General features: G+C 41.3%; 1 protein-coding gene across 2 annotated transcripts in view; it reads right to left on the reverse strand.

Moving 5' to 3' along the window:
- KCNH8 (potassium voltage-gated channel subfamily H member 8) overlaps positions 1-18193 on the reverse strand; it is a 492266-nt gene that overhangs the window by 196827 nt on the left and 277246 nt on the right. For both annotated transcript variants that reach the window (XM_086367258.1, XM_086368133.1), the window contains exon 5: positions 14513-14753. In XM_086367258.1, the coding sequence (XP_086223384.1) occupies positions 14513-14753 (241 nt within the window). The remainder of the gene's footprint in view (positions 1-14512; positions 14754-18193) is intronic.

Here is an 18193-nt window from a genome sequence, read left to right on the forward strand (position 1 = left end):
ATAATTGACTAAATCCTCATAACGATGCTGCTGTTTTTTCCAGCTTACCAGTGAGTTTTAGTCCTAGCTTGGCCAGTAATTAGCTAGATCTTGGAAACCTTGCTTACTCTTTCTCCCCTTTTCTTCTTATACATAAACAGCCCTGCCTAAATTATGTCACAAAGTAATAATTAAAATTAAATTATATGAAGAAATAGAGTCCGAGACAGCAAAATGTGATGACATGTAGGTGAACAGAACTTGTGGCTAACAAGTACTGCAGACTAAAGGAGAAAGAAATGAAATAATCAGAAATTATGAAAATATAGATGTATACTCATAGGAAATACTGCATTTACAGGAACTCTGTTCTTTTGGTTGGGGTATGGGGTGAAATCATTTGAAGATAATAAATTGTGATGTAAAAGCACTAAACAAATACCAAATGATGGTAGCGATGACTAATGTATTAAAGTCAAAGCCATATTTCTAAAATAGTATCTATCTATGACACTGTCCCCTCTGAGAACCAATGAATTAGAACTAGCTAAATCAACAGAGTGTAATCTTAAAAATATAACATTGAGGAAAAAAATGTCATTCTGATATGCATGGGGTGTTTGGCATCGACATAATGACTGGGGAGGCTTGCTGGTGGGCAGTGGGTGAGAACGCTGGCTGTCGAGACCCAGAGGAGACCACACGGTGTGGGGCTGCTCGGTACCTCACAGGACACCCAGCTTCCTTTTACGACAAAGTTAAATGCAGAGTAAACAGAAAGCACAATTGCAAACCCCGTTTCCTTTGACCTGTAGCTTTCTGACGACTTCTTAGAGAGATCAACTGGATCAGAGTTATAGGTTTATGGTATAGCCTATGCTTCTAAGTCTTTGTGGTTATAACTGCAGGTAAGAAGTGCATGCAAATCACTTCCTAGATAGATAGGCTCATGGAAAAATGACAGGTCAGAAGAAAGAGCATTCTATTTTTTGAAACCGATACTGCCCAGTACGTGGTAGTAGCATAGTGGTGAAAAGCATAGCGATTAATTTTTTATCTTTGGAGTGGCCGGTCCATCAGTGATGGAGTGTCTAATTAACAGTGGTTCCAGTAACAGGAGCATTACAGTAAATTCCCCACATTCAAACCTACAAGTCACCCACTTTCAAAGATGCAAACATGCGTTCACATGTCAAATCATGTAAGTTAGGGCACGTGTCCGGAGAAGGCCATGGCACCCCACTCCAGTCCTCTTGCCTGGAAATCCCATGGATGGAGGAGCCTGGTAGGCTGCAGCCCACGGGGTCGCTAAGAGTCAGACACGACTGAGCAACTTCCCTTTCATTTTTCACTTTCATGCATTGGAGAAGGAAATGGCAACTCAGTCCAGTGTTCTTGCCTGGAGAATCCCAGGGACGGCGGAGCCTGGTGGGCTGCCGTCTATGGGGTCGCACAGAGTCACACGACCGAAGTGACTTAGCAGCAGCAGTAGCAGCAGGGCACGTGTCTGGCATACACGGCCACGTGCAGGCACAAACGTGCGTCACATGTCAGATCACGTAAGTGAGGGCACGTGCCTGGCACACACACGGCCTCCTCTGCAAGCGGCTGTGCTTCTGTGTATTTCACTGTATTGTGCTGTGTCGTATGCGGTATTTCAGTGTCTTTATTTCAAGCCCAGATGTCTGGAAGCGGTGTAAAAGCAGCAGGGATGAGCTGGGGTCTCCTGTTGCTGACGGTCCTTCAGCTCTACCGACTCCCACCCCCTCTTCCTCCCCCGGGCGGTGACACTTCCTGCCTGTTCACTCCACGCCAGCCCCTGTGTGCCACCTGCTGCACTTCCTACTATACTGTAGGATTAAAAATGTTTTCTATTTTTCGCATTTTTAATGTATTATTTGTGTGAAAAGTATTATAAACCGATTACAATGCAGTACTATGTACCCAATTGTGTTAGTTGAGTATCTAGGCTAACTTTGTTGAATTTATGAAAAAATTGGACTTAACGAAAGTGCTCTCAGAAGGAAAATCATTTATATGTAGGGGACTTAACTGTATTAGATGACCTAGCAAAGAGTCCAGAGGCACAAAATTTCAACTTCCTGTTCTGCTAGCAGCACCGTCTTTCCTGTGTCTCTCCTGACAACTAAGGTCGGCTGCAGGTCCCACACAAATCCTCCCACCCACACATCCCCAGGGGAAAGGAGCAGGCCCCAGAATGTCTTCCCTCACACGCCTCTCTTCTTCAGGGGAACGGGATTTCTAAGAAGCCCACAGAAATGACCTCTGTCCATCCCACAGCATAGAACTGACCACATAGTCACCCTTGCTCCTGAAATGGCTATGGGAAAGGGAATTGCTGCCGCTCAGAGTCTTGTCATTAATCCCTGGGCCTGGGCGTATTGCTGCCTGCACAAAACTGGGTTCTCTGGGTTGTTAGGAAACTGGGAAGTGACTGCTGGGCCTCTGGGTATACTGCAGTTTCTACAACCAAGATCTCACAGATTCAAACTATTAATTTCGGCATTCATGGAAAAAAGAGAAAGAAGCTGGTATTCTTTCTCTCATTTTCTGCCTCATTGCTATTAATAAAGGGAAACAAGTTGGGTGGAATTTTTTGGAAAGTGGAGCCAAGATTATAAACTCTTAGGAAACTCGACCTAAACAACCAGGAGACCTGCGTCTGCCACCAGTAGCTGTGGGGCCTCGGGCGCTCAGCTATAAGGTAAGATGGAAGTAGATTCATTAACAGTAGGTCACTTCTCTTTTTAAGTTTCTGTAAGGCTTTATATCAGCAACTGAGTTATGCATGAAAGTTTTCAAACTAAAGGTAATTTTGTAACCACTTTGTGACTGACCCCCAAACCTTGTGCCCTATTGATTCTAAGTAATCAGTGTGTCTTCAGTTCAGTTCAGTTCAGTTCTGTCGTGCCCGACTCTGCGACCCCATTCACTGCAGCACGCCAGGCCTCCCTGTCCATCACCAACTCCCGGAGTTCACTCAAACTCATGTCCATCGAGTTGGTGATGCCATCCAGCCATCTCATCCTCTGTCGTCCCCTTCTCCTCCCACCCACAATCCCTCCCAGCATCAGAGTCTTTTCCAATGAGTCAGCTCTTCTCATCAGGTGGCCATAGTACTGGAGTTTCAGCTTCAACATCAGTCCCTCCAAAGAACACCCAGGACTGATCTCCTTCAGAATGGACTGGTTGGATCTCCTTGCAGCCCAAGGGACTCTCAAGAGTCTTCTCCAACACCACAGTTCAAAAGCATCAATTCTTCGGTGCTCAGCTTTCTTTATAGTCCAACTCTCACATCCATACATGACCACTGGAAAAACCATAGCCCTGACTAGACGGACCTTTGTTGGCAAAGTAATGTCTCTGCTTTTCAATATGCTGTCAAGGTTGGTCATAACTTTCCTTCCAAGGAGCAAGTGTGTTTTAATTTCATGGCTGCAATCACCATCTGCAGTGATTTTGGAGCCTCCCAAAATAAAATCAGCCACTGTTTCTACTGTTTCCCCATCTATTTGCCATGAAGTGATGGGACTGGATGCCATGATCTTAGTTTTTGAATGTTGAGCTTTAAGCCAACTTTTTCACTCTCATCAAGAGGCTCTTTAGTTCTTCACTTTCTGCCATAAGGGTGTCTTACAAACAATTTATTTGAAGAGGAAGAGAATAGATAGGAGAGATTCAAGCTCATAATTCACATTTATATTCTGACAAGCATAATCACACTCAGATACTTTGTTTATGGTGACTGTATCAGGGAAAAATATTTTCGAGTCAGATTTCCCAAAAGAGGGTTACTGAGTGGTCAGAGAACAATTAGCTAAGAGATAAAAATAATTTTAGGAGATGATGGATTAATAACAGTTAAACAGATTTCTTTACACTGTATTTCTCAGAGAATTTATAATGCTAAAGTACACTGTGAATCTCCAAAAGAGCTATATCACTTCCCAACTTTCATTTTGATTATACAGTGATATTTATTTTTCATGGAACATTAAAATTTTCCCCATTCAGCAAATAATTTCATGTGTATATAGTGGTACAAATAAAAAAATATCTTGAAAAACATCATTTTTTTTGCTATATGAAAATCTTTCCAAATCTCTTGCTGAACTACTTTTTAACAATTCTGACCCATTGATTAAAGATGCCAATTTAATACACTGATCTATAGATAGAATATAAAGAATATATGAAACATCCCTGTGAGAGTTATCGCACACAGCACGTTGTGTGCATGCTCAGTCACTCAGTCGTGTCCAGCTCTTTGTGACCCCGTGGACTGTAGCCCACCAGGCACCTCTGTCCATGGAGTTTTCCAGGCCAGAATACTGAGTGGGTTGCCATGCACTCCTCCAGGGAATCTTCCTAACCCAGGGATGGAATCCAGGTCTCCTGCATTGCAGGCAGATTACTGCTGAGCCACCAGGGAAGCTCACATACCACTTTATTTAGTATTAAACAATATAAACACTGCCTTCATATTATAAAAATATATTATTAGAGGCAACACACTTTTTATTCCTTGTATTTTGACTGAGTTCTCAATGATCATGTATACCTGTGGCGGATTCATTTTGATATTTGGCAAAACTAATACAATTTGTAAAGTTTAAAAATAAAATAAAATTTTAAAAAATGATCATTTTTAGGCCACCTTTGTGAAATATTTAGAATAAAGGTTCTGGAGGAATGTTTAAGAAATGTTAAGCTATTTTTCCAGATATTTTATTATATAGATGAGTTTAAGCTCATTTAAAAGAAGAAAGAGCAGGAGTATAACAGTAGGGAAAGAGCAGAGATGTTTTTAGTGCTTATAAAAATAAGCCAGTCAACTAGGGATTCCAGGCAGAAGTCACACTAAAGCTGTTGGCGAGTCCCAAATTATGAAGTCTGTGCTCGCTTCAGCAGGACATATACTGAAGTATAAAGTCGTCTTTGTGGGAGCTAAACTGCATAAAAACAGGAGTGGGTTTCCACTCTTTTCTCATGCAACTAGTAAGAGACAGGTATTGTTTACCTAGAAAAAGCTCTTGCTGTCTAGAACACAGTAGAATTGGTGGTAAGAAAGAACAGCAGAAGGTTTAAGGGCAGCTATAAGAGGGGTAAGCCGCACTCCATGAGTTTAGTAGAGGAAAGCAGCCTTGGAAAAAGAGAAAAAATAACATATCTTTCTCACAAGTGTGGGCTTTCCTGAGCATAAACGAGACACCCTCTATCAATGAGCATGGGGGAGCAGAAATGGCTTCCAAGCCTAGAGATGCCCAACATCTAAGAACCAGGAAGTGAGGGAAATAAAGGTCAAGGTACAGGCTTGTCTCTATAACAGAGCTGAAAAATAACTAATAAATATTCATTAAGCAGATACTCAGGCTTAGATATGCTGAATGATCGCCCAAGTTCATGAGCACTTTGACGTGATCGTGAGGAGGCTTTTTAGAGTCCTGATTTACATTTTTCTTGGGTGAGTGGCAGAAAGCATCAAAGATTAGCAAAGTAAAAGGATATAAAACTAATGCACTGGCATATGGGCACACCCCATTTGTCTACAGTTTTCATTTTTTTCTTTTGTTTTTTAATTGTGGTAAGTTGACATATACCATTGTATTAGTTTCAGGACTACAATAGAACGATTGGATATTTGTATATACTGTGAAATGATCACAGCAGGTCTAGTTACCATTAGTCCTTGGTACAAAGTCCCATAATTGTTTTTCCTTGTGATGAGACTTTTTAAGATATGCTCTCTCAGCACCTTTCAAATATACAGTAGAGTATTCTTGACTGTAGTCACCATGCTATGCATTGTATCCCTGGGACTTTTTAATTTTACAACTGAAAGTGTGCACCTTTTGGCCCTGTTCACATATCTTGCCCACCTCCCAACACCCCCGTTCTCAAGCAGGGGTCTGCAGCCCAGAGCCCGTGGACTGTTCCCTGCCTGCAGCGTGTTAGGAACCAGACCACACAGCAGGAGGTGAGCGCCGGGTGACTGAGCAAAGCCCCACCTGCAGCTCCACACGGCTCACGTTACCCCCTGCACCGTCCCCCTGCCCATCCATGGAAAGTTTTCTTCCAGGAAACTAGTCCCAGGTACCAAGAAGGTTGGGACCACTGGTCTATGGCAACCACCAATCTGTTCTCTATTGGCTTGGTTTTCCATAGAGCAATACCCTCAAGGTCCATCCATGTTTTTGCAAATGGCAATATTTCATCCTTTTTTAATGGGTGAGTAGTATTCTACTGTATATATGGTTTCCCCTTGGTATCCCTGGAGAAGGGATAGGCTACCCACTCCAGTATTCTTGGGCTTCCCTGGTGGCTCAGCTGGTAATGAATCTGCCTGCAATGTGGGAGACCTGGGTTCAATTCCTGGGTGGGGGAGATCCCCTGGAGAAGGAAAGGCTACCCACTCCAGTATTCTGGCCTGGAGAATTCCATGGACTATACAGTCCATGGGGTCACAAAGAGTCGGACACAACTGAACGACTTTCACTTCACTTCACAGTAGCTCTATTTTAATTTAATTTTTGAAGCATCTCCATACTGTTTCCCACCGTGGCTGTGCTAATTGACATTCCCACCAACAGTGTGTGAGGTTCCCTTTCCCCCACATCCTCACCACACTTGCTATTCTTGTCTTTCTGATAAAGCCATTTTAACATGCGTGGTTTTGATTTGCATTTCCCCAATGATTAGTGATGTTGGTCATCTGTATGTCTTTGAAAAAAATGTCTGTTCATATCCTGTACTGTATTTTTAATTAGATTGTTTTTCTATTATTGACTTGCAATGGATTCTCTGTATATTTTGGAATATTAACCTCCTATTGAAAATATGATTTGCAAATATCTTCTCTCATTCATTAGATTGCCTTTTTATTTTAATTTTTTTGATGGTTTCCTTAACCTTGCGGATTTTTTTTGGTTTGATGTAGCCCTACTCATCGACTCTTGCTTTTGTTGCCCTTGCCTTTGGTGTCTGATTCAAAAAATCCTCACCAAGACTGAAGTCAGGGAGTTTATTGTCCATGGTTTTTCCCTTGGAGTTGTATGGTTTCAAGTCTTTAATCAACTTGAGTTAATTTTTGTGCATGGTATAAGATAGTAGCCTGTTTTTATTTTTTTGCATGTACCTATCCCATTTTCCTAATACCATTTATTGAAGATACTGTCATTTCTCCATTGAATATTCTTGCCCTCTTTATTGAAAATGAATTGATCATATATGTGTGAGCTTATTTCTGGGCTCTCAGTTTTGTTCCATTAATCTATGTGTCTGTTTTTATGCCTATATGATTAATATATGTTCATTTACCACCCTTATTACAGAGAGTGAAGAGGAACTAAAAAGCCTCTTGACAAAAGTGAAAGTGGAGAGTGAAAAAGTTGGCTTAAAGCTCAACATTCAGAAAACTAAGATCATGCCATCTGATCCCATCACTTCAGGGAAAATAGATGGGGAAACAGTGGAAACAGTGTCAGACTTTATTTTTTTGGACTCCAAAATCACTGCAGATGGTGATTGCAGCCATGAAATTAAAAGACACTTGCTCCTTGGAAGGAAAGTTATGATCAACCTAGATAGCATATTCAAAAGCAGAGACATTACTTTGCCAACAAAGGTCCATCTAGTCAAGGCTATGGTTTTTCCAGTGGTCATGTATGGATGTGAGAGGTGGACTGTGAAGAAGGCTGAGCGCCGAAGAATTGATGCTTTTGAACTGTGGTGTTGGAGAAGACTCTTGAGAGTCCCTTGGACTGCAACCAGTCCATTCTGAAGGAGATCAGCCCTGGGATTTCTTTGGAAGGACTGATGCTAAAGCTGAAACTCCAGTACTTTGGCCACCTCATGCGAAGAGTTGACTCATTGGAAAAGACTCTGATGCTGGGAGGGATTGGGGGCAGGAGGAGAAGGGGACGACAGAGGATGAGATGGCTGGATGGCATCACTGACTCGATGGAGGTGAGTCTGAGTGAACTCCGGGAGTTGGTGATGGACAGGGAGGCCTGGCGTGCTGCGATTCATGGGGTTGCAAAGAGTCGGACACGACTGAGTGACTGAACTGAACTGAACTGACTGATTTCTGTGAAAAAGGCCCTTGAGATTTTGGTAGAGGTTGCACTGAATCTGTAGACTGATTAGATAATATAAACATTTAAACAATATTGAGTCTTCTGATCCTTCAGTGTAGAATGTCTTGATCCATTTGCGTCTTCTTCAATCTTTCATCAATGTCCCAAAGATCTCATTCTACAGGTGTTTTATCTCTTGGTTGTTTATTCTTTGACACTTTATTCTGTTTTTTTTTTTGCAATTGTAAGGGGAATTGTTTTCTCTTTTTGATAGTTCATTGTTAGTGCATAAAAATACATCAGATTTTTGTAAATTGATTTTGTACTCCCACAAATTTCCCCAATTCACTACTAGTTCTGATACATTTCTGGTGGGATCTTTAAGATTTTTCTAGACATAAAATTATATCATGTGCAAGTAACTTTAGTTCTTCTTTTCCAGTTTGGACGACTTTTACTACCTACCGTGTCTTGCCTAATTGCTCTGACTAGGACTTCTAACATTATGTCAAAAAATAGTGGTTAAATGGGCTCTTTTGTCTTGTTCCTGATCTTAGAGGAAAAGCTTTCAGTGAATATACTCCGATGTTAGCTGTGGGATTATCATATATGGGCTTTATTAGGTTGGGGTACATTTCCTCTATACCCACTTGTTAAGAGGTATTTCTTTATCATAATGAATGTTAGCTTTTTTCAAATGCTTTTTCTGCATCTATCATGATGATCATGTGACTTACATTTCTTTTGTTAATGTGCTGTATCATGGTGATTGTTTTTCAGATGCTGAATCCTTCTTACATCCCTGAGATAAATTCCACTTGGTCATGTGTATTCTTATAATGTTTTGTTGAATTTGTATTGCTGATACTTTGTTGAGGATTTTTACATCTATGTTTATAGGGAATATTAGTCTATAATTTTCTAGTGTGTGTGTGTGGTGCCCTTGTTTGTTTTGGTATCAGGGTAATGATAGTCTCATAAAATGAGTTGGATTTTTGAGAAGAGTTTGAGAAGAATACATATTTAATCTTCTTTGATTGCCTGGTAGATTTCACCAACGAAGCCACTTGGTCCTGGACTTCTCTTTGTTGGATAGTTTTTGATTTCTGGTTCAATCTCCTTACTACTAATTTGTCTATTCAGGCTTTCTATTTCTTCACAATTCAGTCTTGGAAGATTATATGTTTCTAGAAATTTATCCACTTCTTCTGGGGTGGCCAGTTTGTTGGTGTATAATTGTTCACAACAGTTTCTTCTGATCCTTTGCATTCCTTTGGCATCATTGTGTCTTCTCCTGTTTCATTTCTGATTCCATTTGAGCTTCGCTTTCCTTTTTTATTTCCTTAGTGAATCTAGCTAATGGTTTGACAATTTCATCTTTTCAAAGGACCAGATCTTAGTTTCACTGATCTTTTCCACTTTATTTTTAGTCTCTATTTCATTTATTTCTTCTCTAATGTTTTTCTGCCATTTTCTAAAATAAGGTTTTGTTTATCGTTTTTCTAGTATTTTGGGGGTGAAAAGTTAGGTTGTTTATTGGAGATGGTTCTGTTTCTAGAGGTAGTCTTGTATCACTATGAATTTCCTTCCCTTTTAGAACTATTTTTGTTGCATTCAGTAGATTTTGGTACCTTGTATTTTCATTTGTTTCAAGGCATTTTTTGATTTCTCCTTTGATCGTTTCATTGACTCATTTATTGTTCAGTAGCATGTTGTTTAATCTCCACACATTTAAGATTTTTCCAGTTTTCTTCTTATTCTTATTGTATCGGATTTCTAGTTTCGTACCATGGGTTCAGGAAAACATGCTTCCTTTGACTTCAATCTCCTTTACCTTATTGAGACTTGCTATGTGGCCTAACATATGATCTATCCTGGAGAATAGTCCATGTTCCCTTGAGAAGAACGTGTATTCTGCTACTTTTGGATAGAATGCTCTGTAGATATGTGTTCATTGCATCTGGTCTGACGTGTCAAGGCCAATGCTTCCTTCTTGACTCTCTTTCTGAGTGATCTATCCATTGATGTGAGTGAAATAATAAAGTCCCTAGTGTTACTGTATTGCTTCCTACTTCTCCCTTTAGGTCTGTTAATATTTGTCTTATATATTTAGGTGCTCCTATGTTGAGTGCATAAATATTTATTAATACAAATGTTATATTCTCTTGCTGGATTTATCCCTTTCTCATTATATATTTCTCATATAATTTCATATAATGCCTGTCTTTGTCTCTTATTATCATCTTCGTTTTAAAATCTATTTTGTCTGATATAAGCATAGTTATCCCAGCTTTCTTTTTGTTTCCATTTGTGTGAAGCATCATTTCCATTCCTCGCTTTCAGTCTGTGTGTGTCGTTACATTTAACACGAGCTTCTCTTGCAGGTAGTATGAAGATTAGGTCCTATTTATTTATCCAATCAGCCGTTCTACGTCTTTTGATTGGAAGATTTAGTCCATGTACAAAGCAATTATCACAGTTATGTACTTAATGCTATTTTGTTGATTGTTTTGTAACTGTTTTGTGGTTGTTTTTTCTTCTCCTGTTCTCTTTCCTTGAGTTTTAGTGGTTTCTTTATGATTAAATTCCTTTCTCATTCATTACCTTTTGTGTATCTACTATAGGCTTTTGCTTTGTGGTTAGCATGAGGTTCACATATGACAGCCTAAATAAAGAACAGTCTATTTAAGTTATAACAAGTCAAGTTTGAGCACATTCTAATACTCTATTTTTACTGCCCCCTCCATGTATTCTCTTTTTGATGTCACAATTTATATCTTTTAATTTTGTGTATCCCTTAATTATTATAGTTATAGCTTTTTTTTTAAACCACTTTTATCTTTTAACCTTCATATACACTTTATAAATCACTAAGAAATACCTTTACTATATATTTACCTTTACTGATAGAATTTTTACTTTCATATAATTTTATTACTAATTAATACTTTTAGAAGGCCCTTTACACTTCCCATAAGACCATTTTAGTGGTATGAACTTTAGCTTTTGCATGTCTGGAAACTATCTTTCCTTTGATTCTGAACGACAGTCTTTATGGATAGATTATTCTTGTTTGGAAGTTTTTCTCTTTCAGCACTTTGAATATATCATGCCACTCTCTCCTGACCTGCAAAGCTTCTACTGAAAAATCTGATAGTCTTATGGGGCTGTCCCAGTGCACAAGTTGTTTTATGCTTGCTGCTTTTAAGATTCTCTCTTTAAATTATGACATTCTAATTATAACATGTCTTGGTGTGGCTCTTCTGGGGTTCACCTTTTTGGAATTCTCTGGATCTGAATCTGGATGTCTATTTCCTTCCCCAGCTTAGTAAAGCTTTGAGCCATTATTTCTTCAAATAAGTTTTCTGCCCCTTTTTCTTTTCCTTTTCCTTCTGGACTCTGTAATGCAAATGCTATTTTGCTTGAAGTCGTCCCATAGGAAGCTATCTTCACTTTTTGGCATTCTTTTTTCTTTTTGCTGCTCTTTTTTGAGTGAGTTCCACTGCCCTGTCTCCAGATTGCTGATTCTTTCTCCTGGTTCAGTTAGTCCACTGTTGAATTCCTCTAGTGTATTTTCCAGTTCAGTTATCGTATTCTTCAGCTATGTGATGTCTTATAGTCTCATCTCTTTGTTGAAATTCTCACTGTGTTCATCCATTCCTTTCTGAGTTTGGTGAGCATCTTTATGACATCCCTTTGAACTCTTCACTTAATCAATTATTATTTTTACTTCATTAAGGGTTTTTTTCCTCCCTAGGTGTTTTTCTTATTCTTTTATTTGGAACATATTCCTCTCTTTCTTCATTCTGCCCGATTCTATTTGTTTCTATGCATTAGTTAAAACAGCTACCTCTTCCAGTCCTGATGGAGAGACCTTGTGTAGGGGATGAAACTTATTGCTCAACCTTGCCCTGGGTCTTGATTTTCTCTTGATAGATCTCATTTGTTAAGTGTGCCAAGTGTCAATGTTCCTAAGGGAGGGTCTCAGCTCCTAGTTTCAGGCTGATTGGGAGTCAGATCATCAGGCAGAAGCTTTAAAAGTATGAAAATATACATCATTCTCTGAGACTTCAGCTGTAAACTCTGCTGACCTCTAGACCAGGCAATTTGGCGGTATTCCTCTGGTGACAGTTGCAAAAATCAGGGCTTTAGATGATCTATAAGCTCTTCACTAGGAAGTACTAATGAGCTCTAGCACAGCCAAGGAAGAACAGAAAGAAGGAATCTCTCTTTAGTCTATAGATGTGTAGTAAACCTGAAGCCGGCCCTTCAGGTCGAAGCTCTGGACAAGTGGATGGATACTTTTCATAGGAAGATCCAGAGTGTGATTCAGTCTGTGCGGTGCCGTGCTTTAGGGGTCACGGCCTGCCAAGAGCTGGCTCTCGGATTGTTTTAGTCCCATGGGGCCCAGAAACACCAGTTCCCCTGGCCACCAGAGCCAGACAGTCGTGGAGTATGCACCAGTGACTTTAATAGGGCAGTGGACACGCAGGAGTGGGGCACACCCATCAACACTAGCTAACAGGAGCACAGAAATGGGGCCCACGGGCCCCTCAGCCCCTGGAGAGGCCCCCCACCCCACCCCGGCTTCCGTCCCTTCAGCAGACACTTTAGGTTTAGCTGACAAATCTCCTGCACATACGCTCTAGGCACTTGCAAACTGCTGCTTGAACACACAGTCCCAGGGTGTCCAGGTGTGCAGGTGAGCCCTTTAAGAGTGGCATTTCTGTTCCCTACAGCCATTCGAGTCTTCCGGATGCAAGCCGCTTTGACTTTCAAAGTCAGATGTTTGAGGGGCTTGTCTCTCAGGTGAGGTCTCAAGAACTGGGGTCCTGGTGCTGAACATGAGCCCCTTCACTCTTCAGGAAGAAGCTCCATGTGCTCGCTGTGGGTGAATATGAGCCCCTTCACTCTTCAGGAAGAAGCTCCATATGCTTGCTGGGCTTCCAGGTGCGGGCTACCACACCAGCAGTGTGGTTTTTGCAGAGACCATATCTCTGCCTCATCTACCTTCTTCATGTGTGCCTTTTATCCTTTTTTTAATGGAGGAGCTGTTCAGCTAGTTTTCTGCTCTGTTTTCAAGGAAATCGTTCCTTATGCAGCCATGGATTTGCTGTTTCCGTGGGAGCAGGTGAGTTCAGACTCTTCCTACACAGCCATCTTGAAACACATCTTGCACAATTCTACTGCAGACTAGAATGTTATTTGCCATTTAACAGTGATTTAATATTCCTCTACAGTTTTACTTCTCCAATAAACAATAATTTAGGTTAAAAAAAGATAAATTTCTTTGAGGTATTAGCCTTACCAAGATACCTAACTGGACAACATTGCCACCTAGTGGTCCAAACACACCGTGGCCTTCGCCTTTGGGGTGGGAGCTGGGGTCTGTGGGGGATGCCTGGGAAGTGCACGTGAATTGTGATGCCAAAATCACACCAAGGGCATAAAACTTGCAGAGCAAGCACAGGCTGACATTCCACTGGAGAACCCCAAACTGCACCAGTTCCACAGAGAAAAATGTACCATAACCATTGAAACAAGCTTTTGACTTGCTTCACTTATTTATTTCCTTTTCTTTGAACTTTTAGGGTCCATTTTTTTCCATCCCTTGTTCACCTACTGCTTAAAAACATTTTCAGTTCTCTCATCTTTACAGAAAGGATGTTACCCTACATCACCATGACCAGGGAAAAATGCAGGAGTCGGGTTGCTAACGGTGCTCAGAAACTCCACAGGGGATCAGTCTGAGCCTTCATAATGATCTAGAATAATCAAGCAAGAGCTTGGCTGTGGTCTACACAAGATGGAACTTTAAGGGACAGAAAACGAGGAAAAGGCCGAGAAGCATGGAGCAGATGCAGCTTCAACTGGGATTCCCAATGTTCTATAGATAAATATTCTTAGCAAACATCCCTCAGGGACTCTCCTTTAGGTAAAGTCAGATACTCAGTGTGTCTGATGACTGAGTAGGAAGGTTATGTAATCCGTTGCTTCTGCAACTAGGCCACCTGTGGCAACCACCATCAGGTTCCCGAAAGGCACAGATGGGCTTGAAGGAACACGCCCAGGATGGGCCATTACCAGGACGCCACTGATGAGTGCTTGCCAAGCCTCATCTCTGACCCTGTGCAGGTAAGACCACCGGAGATGCTGAGAGTACAAAACAGAACAGCCATTAAGTCTGTTTCGGCCCGCTTTTGATGAAATAAGAATAGAAACAAAAAACATCGTGTAGACCTCTACAAAAAGGAACCGTGAGAAAGCTGGAAGAGGTAATTTTCAGAAACCCAAATATGTGCTTCTCCAAAATTTGCATCAGAGGCTGAGTTATGCCCATGCAAATGGATCTTAGCTCAAATTCAAGTTACAAAAATCTGGAACACATCTGCCTTCCCCTATGCAAATCTCCTAGGAAAACAGCCATTGGTTCTTACCTATAATAAAAAGAATCTCCACTGCTATGTCACTGACTGTTGTGCTCCGAGTGGTCGACAGGTCATCATTGCCAATGAAGCAGACGTTGTAAGGAACCGTCACGGCAACATAAAACGTCGCCAGTAGAATAAGCCAGTCCCAGCCGGCTTTGAAAGTGCTAAAATGCAAAAGGATGAATTTGGACTTTTTTGCATCAGAAACTTTATACTCCGGAAATGCTGGTTTGTCTACAAAAACATTCTGTGGATAAAGACAAAAAGGAGAGAAGGGAGAAACACAACATTAGAAATAAGGAACGGGGAGAATTATTTAGAAACACATATCATGGTACTAGATCTTACAAGAGACATTTAGAAGCTGGTAATGCAAAAAAATTAGAGATGTATAAATTAAAACTGGGCAGGGATCTTTGTTATAAGTAACAGGAAAATCAGAGTGTAGTCATCCGTGTTAAAACGTGAGTAATCTAGACTTTTGTTCATTTGAGTAAAAAGGTCATTACCTAAAATGTCATCTGGAAACATCCGAAGTTGCAAGTATAATCCCACATACATTATAAACACCGGATACAGCTAGGTTCCTACTGTCGTGGGGACATTCCATATACTTATAGTTTTGAGAAGACAGTCATTATGTAAAGAATATATGTAAAGAATACCTGAAATTCTTCTAGTAACAGCAAAGGTGCCATTTTTTTCCAGAAAGGATAAAGCTATATGATCAAATTTGATTGTAAATAGCTGTTAACACATCTTTCAAAATACAACCAGACTGTACTGACTACTTGCATTAAGGTTGTTGGTGAAGCTTCCAGTTGGGAACCCAAATCTCACAACCGCGATGGACGTGGGTTTATTCTGACACTGGCTCGCCCTTGTTAAGATGGCAAAGTGAAAAACAGTTACTTAACAGGTATTATTTAAGTCATGGGAGGAGAAAAGCAATGTTCACTGTGCAGCTGATTAAACGCAGAAGAATAGCTGGAGTTTTTATAACTGCAAAAGCACTCCACTTTGAAAGCGGTCCAAATTGATGAACAATTCCCTTTACTGCGATGAGACAAAAGGAGGCCCAACAACAGGGTGTGGGGAAATTTGACAGCCTATGGCCAGATACTTGTGCACCTTGCTTTGACCTCAATTAATGAGAATTACAAGCTGGGTAATGGAAACTTAAAATTGAAAGTCACATTGAATGAACAGTTAGAGGTTCTGGAGTGTATGTTACTTGCAGGTTGCAGCCTCTGTTTTTTTTTCTTTCAGGCATTGAGCGAAGAGCAAATTAATATGACATATTCAGGGATCCCTAAAGTACCTGGGGATTTAAGAAAGGTTGAGAGCAGTCAGGAGCATGGAGTCTTTCGCGGGGACTCTCTGGAGGCCAAACACTCCTGCTCCCTTGATAGGAACGCTGCTTCCGTCTTGCGTCTCTCCTTGGCGGGCGTTTATGACACAAGCTTCTACCTCGGTTAATATTCCCACTCCACCCACCCGGGCACTCATCTGAGGGGGATCTGCGTCCCTCCTTCCTGACGGTTCTTTCCTGCCCATCTGCCACTGTGTCTATGCCCCACTCAGCCCCCTGGCTGGGCCTGCCTCCTTCGCTTCATTCTTTGGCTTTTGGAACTAGTTCCAAAGGTAAATTATGCCATAAAATTCAGAGAGGAAGAAGGAAGTAACACCTGCTGGGCTTCTCATCAGAGCTGATTCGGGTGCAGAAAAGAGACTTAGGGGCCGTAAGAGACTTAGAGTCTCCAAGCTGACAAGCACTTGTGTTTACGATAGAACGGGACAGAGGCCAGTATGATTTTTCCCCCAATATTTGCTATAATAACACATTACCAAAAGCCATGGAAGAATATCTCAGTTTTTATCCAAATGAGTCTTCTTCTATCATGTTATAGAACTGAAATTCTGACTTTGTTTCAGAGAGAAGCTAGCTCCAGGAGTGAAGGCTGTGAAAACTCAAGAAGCAAAATATTTTTTCATTTGAAGTATGTGCATTTTATGAAGTATTAGTGGTGCTGTTGCAAAGGTCAGCAATGTAATGGTTATCTCCAAAAATCAGAAAATAAATCACACCACTTCATTTTTATAGGCTACTCAAAATACATTATTTTAAAAGATACTGAGACTCCAATGCATCTCAGCTTAGACTTAAACTTTAAAAGGTTTCTCATTCAAATTCTGCATACATCTTGACACAATCAGGATTGAAAAGAGTGCAAAAAGACATCCTCCTCCTACTACTCTATTTATAAAGTTTTATCAAAAACCTTTTGAATGGAAGAAATTTCTTACAATTCGAAAGTGTGCTTTTAGCAAGTATGGAGAAAAAGGCATATTTATAACCCTGAAATATATGAAGTTTGCCTACAGAATAATACAACCAACTATTCTCAATTTTAGTTATCTATCATTTATTGATTTGGAATCATACTCTTTAGTAGGAATGGTGTTTGAGTTGTTTAACCTCTACCATGCTTAGTCGCTCAGTCATATCTGACTCTCTGTGACCCCATGGACTACAGCCCAACAGGCTCCTCTGTCCATGAGATTCTCCAGGCAAGAATTCTGGAGTGGGTTGCAATGCCTTCCTCCGGGGGATCTTCCCGACCCAGGGATCCTGCATCGCAGGCAGATTCTTTACCAGCTGAGCCACCAGGGAAGCCCAAGAACACTGGAGTGGGTAGCCTACCCCTTCTCCAGTGGATCTTCCTGACCCAGAAATTGAACTCCTGCACTGCAGGCGGAGTCTTTACCAGGGGCCAGGATGCTCTACCTTCCACTAACAAAAATTGGTTGTAGGGCATCACCGTCTTTCTTACGACTGACAACATGCTGACTAAGAGGAGACGCTGCCTGCTGTGTTGCTGTGGAAGTGGCAGAACTGGGGTCGCTGCAGAAAGGATGCGAGCAGTTCCGTCTCAATCGTCTATGCTACCCACAGGCAAAAACTGGGCCGGCAGGACTTCCCTGCCGACCCAGCGGTTAAGACTCCGCGCTTCCACAAGAGCGGTCCCAGGGTTCGATCCCTGCTCGGGGAACTAAGATCCCACACGCCGCAGGGAGTGCGGGCACGCTCAGTCGTTCCCGACTCTTTGAGGATGTATTATTAAATCACAGCGCTTCAGGCCAAAACCTCATCAAGGCTAACTATTCCATAAACTATTTCTGCAACATGTCTTTGAAATCAACTTCTGAATGAACAAAGGGATGGGAAAATGTCTCTACAGTGATCATGCTGAGAGACTGCAGGGTAGCATATGCCTTCCGTGACGACCAGCCCAGAGCCCCCTCAGTCATATTTGGGCGTCTCAGCACTGTCCTTTCCAGCTCTCAAGCCTGCCGTGGGATCTTTTGAGTTGAAGGCACTTGCATCATCCCAGTGTCACTGAATAGAGTAGCCAGTCAAGGAAACCAGAAATTAAAAGCTGTTTCCAAAGTTGGAGCCAGGACTGAAGGGCATTACTTATATTGCGATTCTCAGAGCTTGCTAACAGCCGGATGAGCTAATTTGTTCCGAGTTGAATCACATGTTCCTATTGCCCAGAACTGTATCAGAGGAGAAGTGGGGTAGGGCAGAAGCACTGTCGCTGCGTCAGGGGACTCATGGTTGGGTCCCACCTCTGCTGGTTCTGCTTCTGATGTTTCAACTAAGTTGTTCTTTTCCATCATTGA

Source organism: Bos grunniens, chromosome 1 (assembly GCF_055505025.1).
Source record: "Bos grunniens cultivar Pamir isolate PY7600 chromosome 1, Bosgru_T2T1.0, whole genome shotgun sequence".
In the NCBI taxonomy this organism is placed as follows: Eukaryota; Metazoa; Chordata; class Mammalia; order Artiodactyla; family Bovidae; genus Bos; species Bos grunniens.